The 15,668-nt window shown below is 38.4% G+C and overlaps 2 protein-coding genes across 2 annotated transcripts in view; one reads left to right on the plus strand and one right to left on the minus strand.

The window, feature by feature from the left end:
* Positions 1-2,504: 2,504 nt before the first annotated feature.
* Positions 2,505-8,450, minus strand: LOC109051343 (DNA replication complex GINS protein PSF3-like). The gene is made up of 4 exons (XM_019068892.2): positions 8,149-8,450; positions 7,153-7,371; positions 6,220-6,491; positions 2,505-2,544 (listed from the first exon to the last, which is right to left on the minus strand). The coding sequence occupies exons 1-3, from the start codon at positions 8,317-8,319 to the stop codon at positions 6,261-6,263; spliced, it is 621 nt and encodes a 206-aa protein (XP_018924437.2). The 5' UTR covers positions 8,320-8,450; the 3' UTR covers positions 2,505-2,544; positions 6,220-6,260.
* A 2,048-nt stretch (positions 8,451-10,498) lies between these two features.
* The window catches only part of LOC109051185 (E3 ubiquitin-protein ligase znrf1-like), a 29,365-nt gene continuing 24,195 nt past the window's right edge, over positions 10,499-15,668 (plus strand). The window contains exon 1 of the mRNA XM_019068739.2: positions 10,499-11,599. Within this exon, the coding sequence (XP_018924284.1) occupies positions 11,212-11,599 (388 nt within the window). The 5' untranslated portion in view covers positions 10,499-11,211. The remainder of the gene's footprint in view (positions 11,600-15,668) is intronic.

Consider the following 15,668-nt stretch of genomic DNA (forward strand, 5'->3'; position numbering starts at 1 on the left):
TGGAGCCACTGAGCATGGCCCCTCCCCTAATGAATGAATGAATGAATGAATGAATGAATGAAGCAAATGCTTTATTGTGTATTTCTGTACACCCAAAGCACTTTACAATCATAAGGGGTCTCTCCTCAACCACCATCAATGTGCAGCATCCACCTGGATAATGAGACAGCAGCCACAGTGCATCGGTGCCAGTATGCTCACCACACACCAGCTATAGTTGGAGAGGAGAGATAGATATTTTTTCAAGTTTTTGGTAGCTTTTTATCATTCAGATTTAGCTGGGTGGTTAATAACACATTTTTTTCTGGGGTGTGACAAACTCAGAACACATATTTAATACTGCTTTACACAATCTTTAATGGTCATTCAAAAGTAGCTGCATGCCTGACTACATACTTTTGATGCAAACAAATTGATAAATGTTTTGGGTGGTGGTAATATTGATGATGATGAAGATACTGATGGAGATGACATAGAGTGTGATAACTGTTTGTCATTTGCAAGACGCCAAGAGCATTTTTTATTCATAGCAAATCAATATCCTAATTAACACATCCAAAAGATGGAAAAATTGCACCAAGCCTTGTTTCCCCCTACGGTCTCACTGTCTTCATTATTCTTTAATGTTGTACTGAGAGAAATGTTTCTTGCTAGTCTGACTCAGCCAGTAGCTTCTGGCTGGAAATTGTCAGCAAATTTGAAATGGCTATAAAACTTTTTCCTGGCAATTCTGAAGGACTTTTGCCATTGGAAAGTCCATATAACCCACTATGGAGCCAGTATCAGGAATCTAAATAAACTTTTCTCATTATCTTGTTGGCACAGTTGAAAGTCAAGGAGGGAAAGGGAGCACATGGCAACCCACTATTGTTCCTACTGTTCCTACTGGTCATTTTAACAAATGTTTATGTTCTGATTTGGTGACTGAATCAACAATGGCAGCCTCCAGTCAATGTTTGAGAGAGATGTTACAGCCTGAAATACCTACAGTATTTCAGCACACTTGTTGAGTTGACTGAATGAGAGATGTCACATATAATCTACTGCAGTCTGACATCTTCTTTGCTGAAGGCTGCTTTCTCGCATTTCAACTTAAAACTTGCTAATACACTAGCTCGAACCAGCCCTAAATAATTATGTTTACCTTCGTTAGGAATTATGGGTTAGTTATCACTACATACTGTACACAACAGTGCAGCATAGTATACATTTCTCCCTGCTTCATTGTTTGTTGCAAATTAAAGACAGTCACAAATTCTTGGCTCACAGGCTAATTGACCCTTATTTGTCCCTGTATTAGCTCTGCGATAAGGAGAAAACAGGTCAGTTGCCTTTTTTGGAAAGGTCTAGAACAGTAGATGGACACTAGCCAGGTTTTAAGTGGTGAATTGGGAGAAACCTGGCAGCGGAGTGGACCACAGTTGATAGGCTAAGCATGTTTTGATTCCTTGTTTATCTGAGATTTGGTTGTCTGTATTTGTGCCAATGTGACAACCTTAAACTGCTCACTGGTAAGCAAGACATACCCAAGGCAAGTGCTATCACAGAGGCAACACAGATGGCTCACTGCAATGTGGGGAGTGTCAATATTATACATCTTTGTCCAGAGTATAGAATGGTCAGAATAAGGAGTGTCAGAGGGTGAAGTACAGTAGAAGTTGACAGAATCCCCATTGGAACTCTGGTTCAGTAACTTAGAGATGTTCTTCTTTGTTTTTGTTAATTATCATTTGCTTGAAAATGGACAGGCAACAAATCCAGACAATGGTCATCACAATTGCAATGCCTTGTGTGATGTGTAGTTTTCATTGCACATATAAGGGCTGCAAAATAAATGGAAATAAATTGAGATTATAATCCTGGTGTGGATTTCAGTATTACATTTAGGTCTACAATCTTTACATTTTCTATTTACAGCCTGTTCTTTGCATTGGTAGTGGAGAATCAACTTTGCTTTGAGTGTGATTTGAGTTGCTTTTAAAGAACTGATACTTCCTGTGCCAGCAATCAGCACCTTGTTGTTGAATCCCATGCAGACTGAAATTACCTCAACACATGCTTGAATGCAGAACCGGATTTTGTCTGAAACATACTACATTATTGACACAAAAAAAACATGAGAAATGCACTCACGGGTTAGGTCTTGCTCAAGGACAATACTATGACAGCTTATGTCTGGCCACTATGGCACACCACCCCAAAAAAGAAGTAGATTGTAACTTTTTTTGAAGACAATGTGTGGTTGCCCATGTAAAAATCACTGCCACAAGCTGTAGGTTGTTGCTATGGGGTTACTAAGGTTTTTCAGCACATAAGTTGTCTCTGCGCATGCAAATTGGATTCTGTCTGAAGCATGATGCTTCTTATATGTGGTGATGTGCCACTCGAATGAAGAGAAAAAGAACACGAGAGATGGACAGCTGAGCTATGACTCACCCCTCCATTATAGCAGGAACGAAGGAGAACAGGTCACTCGACACTGATATTTATGGATGTTTTTTTTCTCATCATCCTGATCGCACTTGTCCGTCAAACTGGCACCACCTGGCATTGATAGAGAGAATGGAAAACAAGGTGAGGAGAGAGGTGGTGAGACAAAAACATACAAAAACACAGGAAAAGCCACCATTTAAGCATATCCAACACTCACTCACACCCTATTTATAAAAGTCACTCTCTGCAGTGAGAAATACTGCAAACAAAACAGATGAATGAGGCATTTTAAGTGGACCTCAGAAAGAAAAGGGCGATGTCTTCCAACACCCTATCCATTCCGACATATACAACATCAGCAGAGTTTCCACAAGGGTTGTTTTTTCCAAAAAGGCAAGGAAGGCAGTGCCTAGTCAATAAAACTGAACGAATTTGGTAAAGATCTCACCTGTTTTGGCATGTTGGAATCTAAACAAACTCAAAATAATGATCTGTGGATGAGCCATATTTGAGCTCATTTAAACTGAAGGTGCACCATATGCAAATATTTTTCACCTGTTGTGTTTACAAAAGGTCGGTTGACTAATAGTTTGAAAATAAGTTCATTATTAATAATAAGCTAGCAAAACCAAGTGGTACAAATAAAAGTTATATAAAATATTCCATATGCCATTAACCTAAATACATTTGTGGAAAAAAATGTAAAAAAATAAAACAGAGGGGGGACTTCGCCTCCTCATTTTAGAAGTCCACCACAGGTTCCACCATCAAAAACATAAAAAAGTGAGGGATAAATCACTGTTCTTATCCTCCCACCTTCTTTAGTGCACAGGCTTGTTTGAGCCAGTGTTTCAGACCAAATGCAAACCCAGTTGGGGAGAGATTAGCCACATCTGAAGAGCAGCGCGGGGGCGTTAGCTTAGATACAGCTAATCCTGACACCTCTGTTTCTCTCTCCATCTCTCACTCTTATGCCTCCAAGTCCTGTCTGTTCTTTTCAAACGGGAAGGTCTGAAAATCAGCTCACAAATGAAGCTCAAAGACAGATATAGGAACAGTAGTGGATACTTTTCCTCCAACTCTTTTAAAAAGAGACGCAACACACTCAGCTGAGGACAGATGGGATCTCAAATTGTTTGCAGGATTCTCATACAGATAAAAATATGAATAATTCTACAATGAATTAGAGGTCTATTGAGAGAGGAAGGGACTGTGGAAATACGTCAGTGCTTTTTTAAAAAAAAAAACCTTTTTGAGTTCACATCAGAATATTTTCTGTGTTATTCAAATGAAATGCAATCTTAAGGAGCAATGGTATGTTCTAGCACACAGTCTACACAAAATATGCAGCGTTGCTTTGTGCTTGCATACAATCTCTGTGGAAGCCTTGGTTTGGTAATGAACTGTCACTGCACTTTTTAATGCACTGTAAATAAATTAGCTGTAAATGCCACTGTCACAGATTCTTAACAAAAAAACAGACTATTAACAGAGTTGTTTGGCAGTAGTTGGGTCAGTTCAATGTTCGTGACTCTTAAGAGGAGTAGTATATCTCCAGCTCATGCCAGAAAAGCCACACTGTGAATCCAGGTCAGGAGTCATTCATTGAGCAACAACAAGAAATAGTAATGTTCTAGGAGACCCAGCATGGGTGATGGTGAAACACTTGACAACATTCACTAGGAAGCTAAGGAACGGCAACCTAAAATTTTTAACTCTACTGTAGATACAATGAGATTTAACTTATATAGGTAGTGTGATTTCTAAGATGATAAATTTTTTTTTTAGTGCTATGCAGTTTTTTAGTATGTTGGGTGGGTGCTTGGAAGCCCAAGAAAAATAAATCATTGCCCCATTTTTAATAAAGCCACCAAATTATGTAACTTCAAGGTAACTGTAGGGCAATGAGTTATTTTTCTTTAGTTTAGACCTTTCAGAAAGTCAATATATCCCTCCTGCCCTACCCAAGCCAACTCAGCTGAGGCTGCAGAGAGAATACAAGGTCGATATGACCATCCCAGAGGGACATATCAATAACTTCCATCCTGAAATCATGGATGAGGCCGTCAACATCAGCTGACCCACATTTTACACATGAACAAGCAGCTAGGACTCTGTATTCATAAACATGCTCATTAAAATGAAGAAGACTAAGACATTTGAAATCTGATCCTGCAGAAAAGAGATACCCAATTCAAATATACATAAGATCTCAAGGATAAGTGTTTGTTTATAGAGATGAGAAAGGGGCACTGAATTGTGGAGACATGCAGTGATTTGATTTGATTTGATTTGTCCTTGTGTTTACTGATGCTAATAAGTCTCGCTCGCACACACATAGACACAAGCAACCTGATGACGCATACACATGTCAACTCCAGTATTCTAAATATAAGAGCTCAAGGATTATCAGAAACCAGCAGTTTTAAATGAAAATTACCCCATGATTTACTCACTCTCAAGCCATCTTAGGTGTATATGACTTTTTTCTTTCAGACGAGTACAGTCAGAGTTATATTAAAAAATGTCCTGGCTCTTCCAAGGTTTATAATGGCAGTGAATGGGTGTTATTTTTCAATAGTCCAGCGTAAGTACAAAAAACTATGACAATCCATCATAAAATAAAAAGTGCTCCACACAACTTGGGGGTTAATAAAGGCCTCCTGAAGCGAATCGATGCATTTTTGTAAGAAAAATATCCATATTTAAAACTTTATAAATGGTAATCTCTAGCTTCCACCAACTGTTGGATGAACGCGGAAGAGGAGAGATCAAAACACCGGTCATGAATTAGAAGTACAAAACTAGGATTTGTAAAGAAAAATGTTGGAGGATTTTGGTATAAGCCAAGAGGAGACTGGTTTTCCTTTGCTAAAAAAAGGAAACTTTGCTTTCTTTGCTCCTGTAAACAAAACTTGGTATTCTCCCTGGAGCTTACGCTGTGTCTACGTCATCTGCTGGAACGCCACTCTCTCATGTACGCACATACCAGTTATTGGAAGCTAGATTACTGTTTATAAAGTTTTAAATATGGATATTTTTCATACAAAAACACATCAGTTCACTTCAGGAGGCCTTCATTAACCCAACGGAGCTGTGTGGGATACTTTTTATGATGGATGGACGCAGTTTATTGGACTTCTATTTGACTATTGAATATCACCCATTCACTTCCATTGATAGTTTTCAGTCACATGACTGATTCGAAGACCTGGCAGGCAAAATATCCATAGAACTGCAGTACAAGCCTGTCGATTTTCTATCTGTTCCAATCCATCTCTCAAAAGAATAAAACAAAGATATGTGAACAAAATGCAAGTTCTGGCCATTAGCAATCCATATAAATCACCCACCGCAATATTTAAATCACTAAAAACAGTGGGACATTCTAAAACGTTCCAGTCTGAACCCCAGAAATAATCTTTGTTAATATGTTTTAGTTATTGACTTCCATGATGAGCAAATTCATAACTCCACAGGCTTTGAAAAAACAACAACAAATGAAACATGTTTAACCATAAATGGAAGAATCAGAAACTGCTTCATAAAAGCATCTCTGGGAAAAAAATACATATTTGTAAAGATAAAAAGAACTAATGACCTTTATGAACTTTCAAGGAAGAAACGAAGAGTGAAAACAACAGAACAAATTGATTTTTGACCATACAAAATTAAAATATTGTTTATATACACAAAAATATTACAGTAAAAAGTACATAGGCAACTTACACAAGTCTCTCAATGACACAAACATCATACATGTGACCCACTTTCTCACACACTCACAAGAAACTCTTCTTAGTCCTTCTTTGTAATCTTTTAGTCTTTCAGGCCTGCAGGTCTGCAATTTTCCTTTTTCTGTAGTTGATAACTAGACTAGAGGCTGTGAGGTGAGAAGACCGGCCCTTTTCCCACAGCTGGAAACCGTTTAGTCCACTCTGCCCTGCTCTAAACAAGCTCCTCTCTAAGCAGTCTAAGCGCTCCACCAGCGCTGATGTGTCTTCATTGTAGGCGTTCTGGGACGAGTCCATGGTCCGACGGAAACGACCAATGAAGGTCTGATAAGAGAGATGGGGACAGTATATAAAATGTATTGAAGCATGTGTATATATGTATATAGGATGCAGGGACAGTAGCAAGCTAGTTTTTATCAGTTATAACAAACATTCAAGTCTGTTTAGCTGCAGAATATAACTTATAAATTTGAATCAATTTCACGACTAAAACTTTTTTGTATTTGCAGTTCTATAGACAGAAGAATGTATGTTCTCGCACAAAGTTCAAAGCTGCTTGTTATATTGTAATAATCAATATACAGTACCAGCCATAATAACTATGCAGCAGACATTCAAAGTCCTTCATTTTCCCCAAACTTAACATGGAGCTTTAACGGTGTTCACTGATTTAACACTACAGAACTGTACGTCCTGTTCAACATGACATATCAGCCTGCCCAGCAACTGGTCAGTACTAGTAATGACTTTAAACGCACTGCTCCCTCTACTGGTTGAGCTAAGAAATAACAGATGGATTACAGGACATAAACAGACAGGATTTCAGCATGTGGACCTCAAGGCCAAGCTTTCTTCTAACCACCCATTACTAACAGCTTAAGGTAAATGAAACTCATATCTTGTATGGTCATCATTTAGCTTGAATTTGCATGCTTTTTACAGCCATTATTGTGAGTTGGATGACTACCTATATAGACATGCTCACCTGGAGGATGGTATTAGCAATCTCTGGGTTTTCTGGGCTGTCAAAATGTAGCATCTGGGAGCCTAAACCATAGTAATACGGCCCCATTTTGTGCAAGTCTACAACAATGGGATCCGCCCCGAACACTGTTCTCCATTCCTCACGATACACCTTTGGCAGCTCCACAGACAGCACTCGCCTCTTCCTTTCATACAGGCCCTTGGCAAGCCAGAGTGGCATCTCCATAAAAAACACAAGTGTATAAACCAATCATGTACACAACATATGTGTGAAAGGACAGAACCTCTTTCTCATATGAACTTGACATTAAACCACCTTACAAATATGTATTGGTCAGGGACTTATATTTAATGAGTATGCAAAGAACTGTCTATTCATGCAACACAGTCCAACATCAAACCAAATTAACCGACTTTTTGCAAGTGCCGATATTAGTGTCAACAACATAATTTCTATCATGAATATTTATCAGTGCCACTTGCATTTGTAACAGTCATGGAAGTTAACATTTGTGTAATGAAACAACTTTTGTCTTGTTAAGGCTAACTTCATAGTTAATATATTTTCGCAATTTGATAAATTTAGACGCACTATTAAAATAAATGCACAGAAGAGATATTTATCTTTCATGCTCTTCACTTAAACTGCTGTCTCACTCAGAATAATAAAACCTTGGTGATAAAAAAAATTGTTGATCGTCTGGAAAATTATGCTACAATTAAGAACATTTTTTGAAAAATGTATAAAAACAATTGTAAAAATATATATATATATTTTAAACGTCAGAATTTTTTAATGGTTTTCATAGATTAGGACTCCGGATCTGGAACAAGATCTAAAACAATAACATTTGAATAGCAGTTTTAATGTTACCTTTATACAACAAACTTAGTTTCAACCTATTGTTCACAAAAGTGTTCGAAATGTGATTGAATGCCCTTCTTATGTTTGTTTTAAAAAAAACATTAAAGATATAAATGTATTCGAGACGAGTACCTCTGGTATGTCGCGGGTCTCGCTGGATTTCTCGAGGAACCCGAGTCGCGGGAACGCGCTTTCAGTCCTGCACGGCAGTCGCTCGTGAGAGAGCAAAATATCATCCAGAGAGAAGAAATTCTCCTCCATTCTGATACCCGGAGGAACGGGCATGTAGGATTGCAAGTCCATTTTTATTGTTTAAGATACGTGATCTCTAAATGAGCAAACACAAATAAAGAGACAGTAAAATAAAGACGAACATGTCAAAACAAAAGCACTGTGATAGCAGCATTTGGCGCGCAACTTCAAATGAGAAGAAGTAACAGAGCATCGAGCACAGGGAGCATCGAACAGGCGCGAGCGGTCGATAACAGAGTGATGAAGACAGAGAGCATCTCAAATCCTCTGTTATTTACAGAACACTTATACTTTAAAAATATGCTAAAGAGAAAATACCAGGTCAGTAAAAAAAAAAAAATCTAGTTTGGTTGGCTGCTTTACTTATTTTATTACATGTTAAAAAAATTTAATCAGCAACGCTCTTTTTAGAAAAAATAAAACAATTTAAAAATAAGGAGCAAAAATTTATAATACTTTGTGCATTATGTTTGTGTGGATAAAACGTATTCATACTGATTGATAAATCTATCATGTGAATTTATCGCTTTGGCCGTCAGATGTCGCTATAGCTTTAATTTACCCACGAAACAGTCTGTAATTGCAGTGATTACCACTGTCTGTCAGTTAGAACTAAATATCATTCCATGAATACTCTTATCTAAACATAACAATAGTTTACCAGTGGCCTGCCATTAAAGAGAATTATAATATTAACATCTTATTAGTATGTTGTAAATTCAAAAGTTGTTTACAACACAATTTAAGTGAACACTTAATGAAACTTTAAGATTTTGTTTCGTAACTGCAAGTCAGTTCTATTCTTAATTAGAGTGTCCCTGTTCTTTAAAGGTCCTGGTTAATGTATTAAATCTATCTGGACTGACACATGCTTTTGTGCTCTTCATCTTCAAATAAATGACATTATATACTCAAATCCACTTTGATTTACAGCACAAATATGTGAAAAATAAGTTCACCATAAGGCAATACCAGGTCACTGTTTTCTTTTAAAGAGAAAAGACAGAATAGCAGGTCTAAAGGTAACAGCCAAATTTACAGAACAGACTCAGTACTCTGTTTTATTTCATCTTTCTAAGGACATAAATTATGGTTTTATTTATTGTGCACATTATATAAGCTACTCAAAATCCACAGTGTGACATTGCTCAGTGCCCTGAACACTTTATAGACTACTTTAACTAAAATGTTTTTGTATTGTGAGATAGGCAGGCAGTAGGAAATAATATAATAATCATATATTTTATGCTAATTTTAAATAGCCCCAGGGGAACCAAATGTAATCATTTACATCAGTGTCTGTGGTTGTTATGGTCCTGTTTACAAGATCATGTCTACTTAAAAGATTTATGCAATGCACACTATGATATTAGTGATGTGGTCCATACATAATTTATGAATGCAGAAATATTAATAAGCATGATATATTGATTTACTGCAAGTGATGAGTATAATACAGCATAGATGCTTTGTCTTACTGAAAGTTTATTTGACTGTATTGCATATTATTTGATTGTATATTGCAATCTATCAGCATGGCTTATATTTGTTATATATATATATATATATATATATATATATGTGTGTGTGTGTGTGTGTGTGTGTGTGTGTGTCTATAATGTGTTCAGGGCACTGAGCAATGTCACACTGTGGACAATATATATATGATTATAATAATATTATATAATTTATAATATATATATATATATATATATATATATATATATATATATATATATATATATATATATATATATATATTGTTTTTAACTTTTGTACTACTTTACTTTTTCCTGTTAATTATGATGTGTGTGTGTGTGTGTGTGTGTGTGTGTGTGTGTGTGTGTGTGTGTGTGTGTGTGTGTGTGTGTGTGTGTGTGTGTGTGTGTGTGTGCATTTAATGATTTGTCAACAATCATGCCAATAAAGTACTTTGAAACTGGAAAATGACAGAACATTTTGCACATATCAGTTTGTGATCTTTAAAATAAATTATGGTTTTCCTTCTGTCAGTTAATGCCCCGAGATTTCATGACTGCTGACATACACTCTCATTCTTTGGCCCCATTATGGAGATGAAAATCTATCACTTTCCTCTAGATAGCAACTGAAGCATTTATTAGGCCTCAGACTGAAGTGTTGCAGATGAAAACATGAGGAGTACCTAAATTAAATCATGTCTGAGTGCCGCCTCTGTGTTAACTTCGTTACGGCAACGTTACTGGGTCACATCTCTGTCCTCCTTTAACACCATATTCAGATCACCAAGCGGCTGTTGGAGGCGAGACGCTGTCTGCGTAAAAAAAGACAGGAAACTTCTTAATAATTGATTGTTTGGGCTAGATATTGTAAATCCGTGCTCGCGTTTTCAGCACATCTCGCCGCTGTTAATCCGCGTATGCGCAGTAACCGCCTCTATTGTCTCCCGGCAGCAGCAGCAGCAGCAGCGCACGGACGGATCTGCGCGTGCAGGGGAGCGGCACACGCTGACCCGAATCTCCAGGCAGACAGAGGAAGGACGAGCGGACCTGGACGTGTGCACTGTACGGGTATCATGGCTGGTGTATTTTGAGTCACTCCTCTCTGAATAAGAGAGAGCTTTCTGCATTCAGAGAACTGCGGATGTGTTGTTGCGCGTGGTGATTTTGGGCTGTCCTGTCAGTTGCTTATAAGCGGAGAACGTGTTGCGTTTTTGCTAGCGCGAACGCCTTTATTATCACCCCCTTGTTCCCTAAGGTGATTATTAAGACTTTAAGTCCATGATTCGACCAGGAAAATGGGCTGTTGCGTCTGCGAGACACAGCTGTGTTAGTCAGACTTGACAACCGCGGATTTTAGCGCTTGTTTTGGTCGCTTGTTGGAAGGAGGCTCGAGAAGCGCCGCAGGGAGATCCGTGACACCCTTTCCGCGACACCCCCACCCATATTTAGCGGATACTTTTGGATGGGGGGCAAACAGAGTACGGCGGGGCGGCCCCGGGGAGCTTTTCCCGGTGTCTCGACAGATGACAGCGCGGTGCCACCCTCGGCCCACTTTGGGCACTACCGGCCAGGTGGCACGATGGGACTGCGCAGCCGCTCGGTGAGCTCCGTGGCGGGGATGGGCATAGATCACAGCGCCACGGTGCCCTTCGGGTTTTACACCCCCAGAGGAACAGACTCGGACAGAGCTGGAGGGGGGTCTGGCTCGGATCCCGCTCATAGCGGGAATGGATACCAAGAAACGGGCGGGGGGCACCACACGGACGGTATGCTTTACCTGGGACCCCGGGCGTCGTTGGCAGACACGTTGCCCCTGCACATTGCTCCCCGATGGTTTAGCGCTCATAGCGGTAAGTGATAACTTAAGCATAAACAGGGCGCAGTGGCACAAACCTATATCGATGCCACCACATGTAGTACGGAATATCTCTTGAGGGCACGCTGCTGCTCCAGTTTTCGCCCCGGTGGGAGGGGGAATGCGCACGAGACCTGTCTGACCAACGACTGGACTCTACTGGCGCGAATCGCCGTTAATAAGCCAGGTTGCCAGATCTTACTGGGACAATTAGCCGGTGATTACAAAGGGAGGGGGACTCAGTGGGTATCATCCGCTTAGCTCGAACCACAATATATCTCTGCGACTGTGGTAGGGATTTTGATTAATGACAATGACTCGAATCTTTTGAATCACTTCACTCAAAAGATTTGGTTTGTTTAGGTACTGTTAAGCGATGTCAGTAGGTTGCGATCATCAAGGTTTGTGTGTGTGTTTGTGTGTGTGTATGTGTGTGTGCGAGAGTCCGATTCGTAAAAAAAAAAAAAAAATATTTTTGCCTCACTCTTTGTCAGCTTCAAAACATAACAATTATAAACAAAGTACATTGAGTTTCAGTACAGTACATTATTTTAACCACAGTTGGTTACAAGTCAATATATTCATAGATAGTCTGCACCTTTTTCTTCTCATTGAGATCACGATTAACTCACTTGACAAACTAAGTGACCAATAGTCAGTTGGTCAGCATAAATAAACATAGATGCCCAGTCTATCTTTCGCGACTCATTGAGTTTGTTCTCAATGAAATGTCTCATTCTTTGTTGCTCTGAGTCTTGTTCAGACTTGTTCAGTGATTCGTAAAGTAGTAGTTTAACTAGTAAAATGCTCTTCACACCCACTACTCGAAAGCTACATATTCATGCTATATCAGTCCTTTAGGACAGTCACTTGCATCTAAAGGAAGAGACAGAAATATGAGTCAGCACTTGAAAGTGAACAAGAACAATTCGTTCTCGACTGAAATACCACTTCTGGGCTTGTCAAGGCCTGAGCCGCAGCTCTCTGATGCCTTCCAGCCTCAGTCCCTCAGTGCTCGTTAAGCAAGCCCCAAATGCGGCCTCCAGAGGAAACCTGCCAGATGTAAAAAATTCAACTCCGTTTTCCCTTAAAGGTTATTTCACTGACATCAAATGAGGTTTCCCCCATTTTCAGGGAACATAGCTCATGTTAACAGGTGAGGCGTTCAGCCTTGAATGTCATGGTGTGTGATTTGGCTTCTAAACAGTGATCACCCACAGGTTGCCAGGTTGCTACTGTGAGTTAATGAATGTCACAGTGAACACAAGCGAGGTCAGGTGCCTTTATGAAGGGTGGGGCTCAGGGATAATGAGGGGAAACTGTTCTAGGAAAAGTACTGCCTGTTCTCCTGTGTTTGAAAGTAAGACTTGGTAAATAGGTATATTCTCATGTCAAACACTTAATGAAATGGGAAAGACTCATCTGAAACGCTGAATTAAACATACCCACTCATATCAGCCCAGTTTATCTATAATTTAAACCTGCATAAATGTGAATACGTTGAAATTGCAGAGTAAATGTATTTTAAAGAGATAGTAATCTTTTATTCACTCTCATGCAGTTCCAAACCTGTATGATTTTCTTTCATCTGTGGAAGACAAAAGCAGATCTTTTGAAAATGATTGGGGTTTTCTGCCCATACAGTGTCAAAAACAAAGTCATTCTTCAAAATATCTTCTTTTGTGTTCCACAGAAGAAAATAAGTCATACTGTAAGTACAACTGTACTGTAACTGTAACAGATTTGTTAAAAAAAAACATTCATTCTTTTTTATACTCTATTTTGTAATAAAATGGTCCTTCACAACCAGTATACTTGAAAGCTGCATGTTTATTCTATAGCAGTCCTTTAAGACAGTAGTGTGTTGGTTTGGGCATCCTTTTTAGCAACAGAAACATCAACCAACGGTGTGAGTTCACGGTGGGACTATCTGTTTCGCTGGCCAATGGCAGATGGAGGGAGTGTTCAGGAAACCTGTTTAACACTTTCTTTTTTACAGTTGGATTCAGCAAGTGCCACAGAAACCTCACCTTTAATTAACGACTGCATATTTATGGTTTAGAGTTTTGTTGTTAGACTTTTCAATAGAAACCATAACTGTATAGATTTGATATGTAAGCAGTAAGTTTATAATAACTGTAAAGCTCAACCCCCTACAGGCTCCACAAGGCGTGATGAGGCTGGATTCAATCAGTGTCTTACAAGTAAATTCTGTTTATTCTCACTTGGCAAACAGAAGTTGTGTTTACATGAGTGGCTGGCCTACTTGCGACACATTGTAGAGAACTTTAAGCCTACCTGCTTTATTCATTTATCTCCTGTGTCAAACTTCATCCATGTTATTTACAGTAACTGTATTACCATTGAACATATTTGGTGAGGTAGAGTCTTTCTTTCTTTCTTTCTTTCTTTCTATTCATAAAATGTTAATTTCATGCGATTCTTCCAAATTGTTATGTACATCCGAGTGAATGGATTACTAAAAAATGAACGAATATGTAGGGAATGGACTTGGTTCAGTCCACTGGTTGTTAATTGGATCAGATCTGAATTCAGGCATGTAGTCAATCATAAGAAAGGGGTGATATTTATGCACAATGAATAATTACAGCAGTCCAGCATTTGTTACCAGAGAGATGACTGTCATTTCACTGGAAGATCCAGTTAATGGGTTTTGATTAAAAAGTATGAAGTCAAAAAAATTTGAATGTATTAATTGTTCACAATAAGATCATTAAAGTGCCCCATTATGCCTTTATGAATATTACCTTTCATGTGTCATGTAGCTGTATGTGAACATTAACCAACTGCAAAGTTGTGAAGCCGACAGTGCACAATAAATAAAGTTATTGTCTATCAAAAAAAAAAAAAGAGTCAGTTCTTAGTCGCCTAAATGAGTCGTCAGGAATTCGAATCTTATTCTGTTACGGCTCTACGTCATGGAGTAACACATTTGCATAATGTCCACCCACATTCTACGTTGCCAACTTGCCTGGCCACAAACATAGTAAAATTTCAGTGTGGTTAACATCATGTTGAGAAGACGCTGTACCTGAAAACAATATGTACCTGAAAAAAGAAAATTGTGCTAACTCTGCAAAACTTACTGCCACACTGTAGTAGTTGTCTATGATTTTTCTGAATGGTTTCTGAATATAAAAAATTACATAATATTTTGAGATATAAGTGAATATTTTGTCTCATATTTTTCAGTATATGAAAAGTGGCAATTCCTTATGTATTGTTAAATATATTGGAATATATTAACACAATATATTCATTATATTTTTGATATGCAATAAGTTATTTAATATATTGATTGTTAATATATAGGAAAATATGTTTATATAGGGCGTTGCTAGGATGTTCTAAATGGTTGCTAATGTGTTCTGGGTGGTTGCTAGGGCGTTGCTAGGATGCTTATTGGTTGCTGGTGTATTCTGAGTGGCTGGGGTGTAGGAATGTTCTTATGTCCTCAAGTTTTTTGATGTTCTGATCTTATAATATGCCATTTTTATTGCCTATCAGGAGAATATGATTGCTTAGAAAAGTAGCACACCTCTCCTCAACAAGTCGCACAACTTGAGATGTCATTCATGCTTGTAGCACAAACATGTGGGATGAAGTATGGGCTGGAAATTAAGTATGAGCAATAGTAGTTGTTATGTTTTTCTTAGCAAGCACCACTAATCATCAATAATTGTCTTTATTTTAAGAGTAAGCATGCTGGTGATTTAAAGTTGGCTCATTGATAGTTGTTTATTGAGAGGAAGTTGTTCAAAATAATTGTAGGCTCATTGAGTTAGTAACTGTGTTTAATTTCCAATTAGAAAGTGCTATTTCTTGATAATCTTTTTGTCGAAATAATGAATTACATTCTCTTCTGTCATGTCAGTCTTTACATAATGTAACTAGTTTGCTTATTTCAAAGCTGGTTCATTCATGTTAGAGATATAGCATCTGTGTTGAAGGCTGGTCAACTCATTGAGGCTTTCACTCACCTGTTTGCTGCATGCAAGCAGATTAAAAGCAACAGTAATCGCTCTGCTAAAAGTGCTCTGTTT

Source organism: Cyprinus carpio, chromosome A25, assembly GCF_018340385.1.
Source record: "Cyprinus carpio isolate SPL01 chromosome A25, ASM1834038v1, whole genome shotgun sequence".
Classification (NCBI taxonomy): Eukaryota; Metazoa; Chordata; class Actinopteri; order Cypriniformes; family Cyprinidae; genus Cyprinus; species Cyprinus carpio.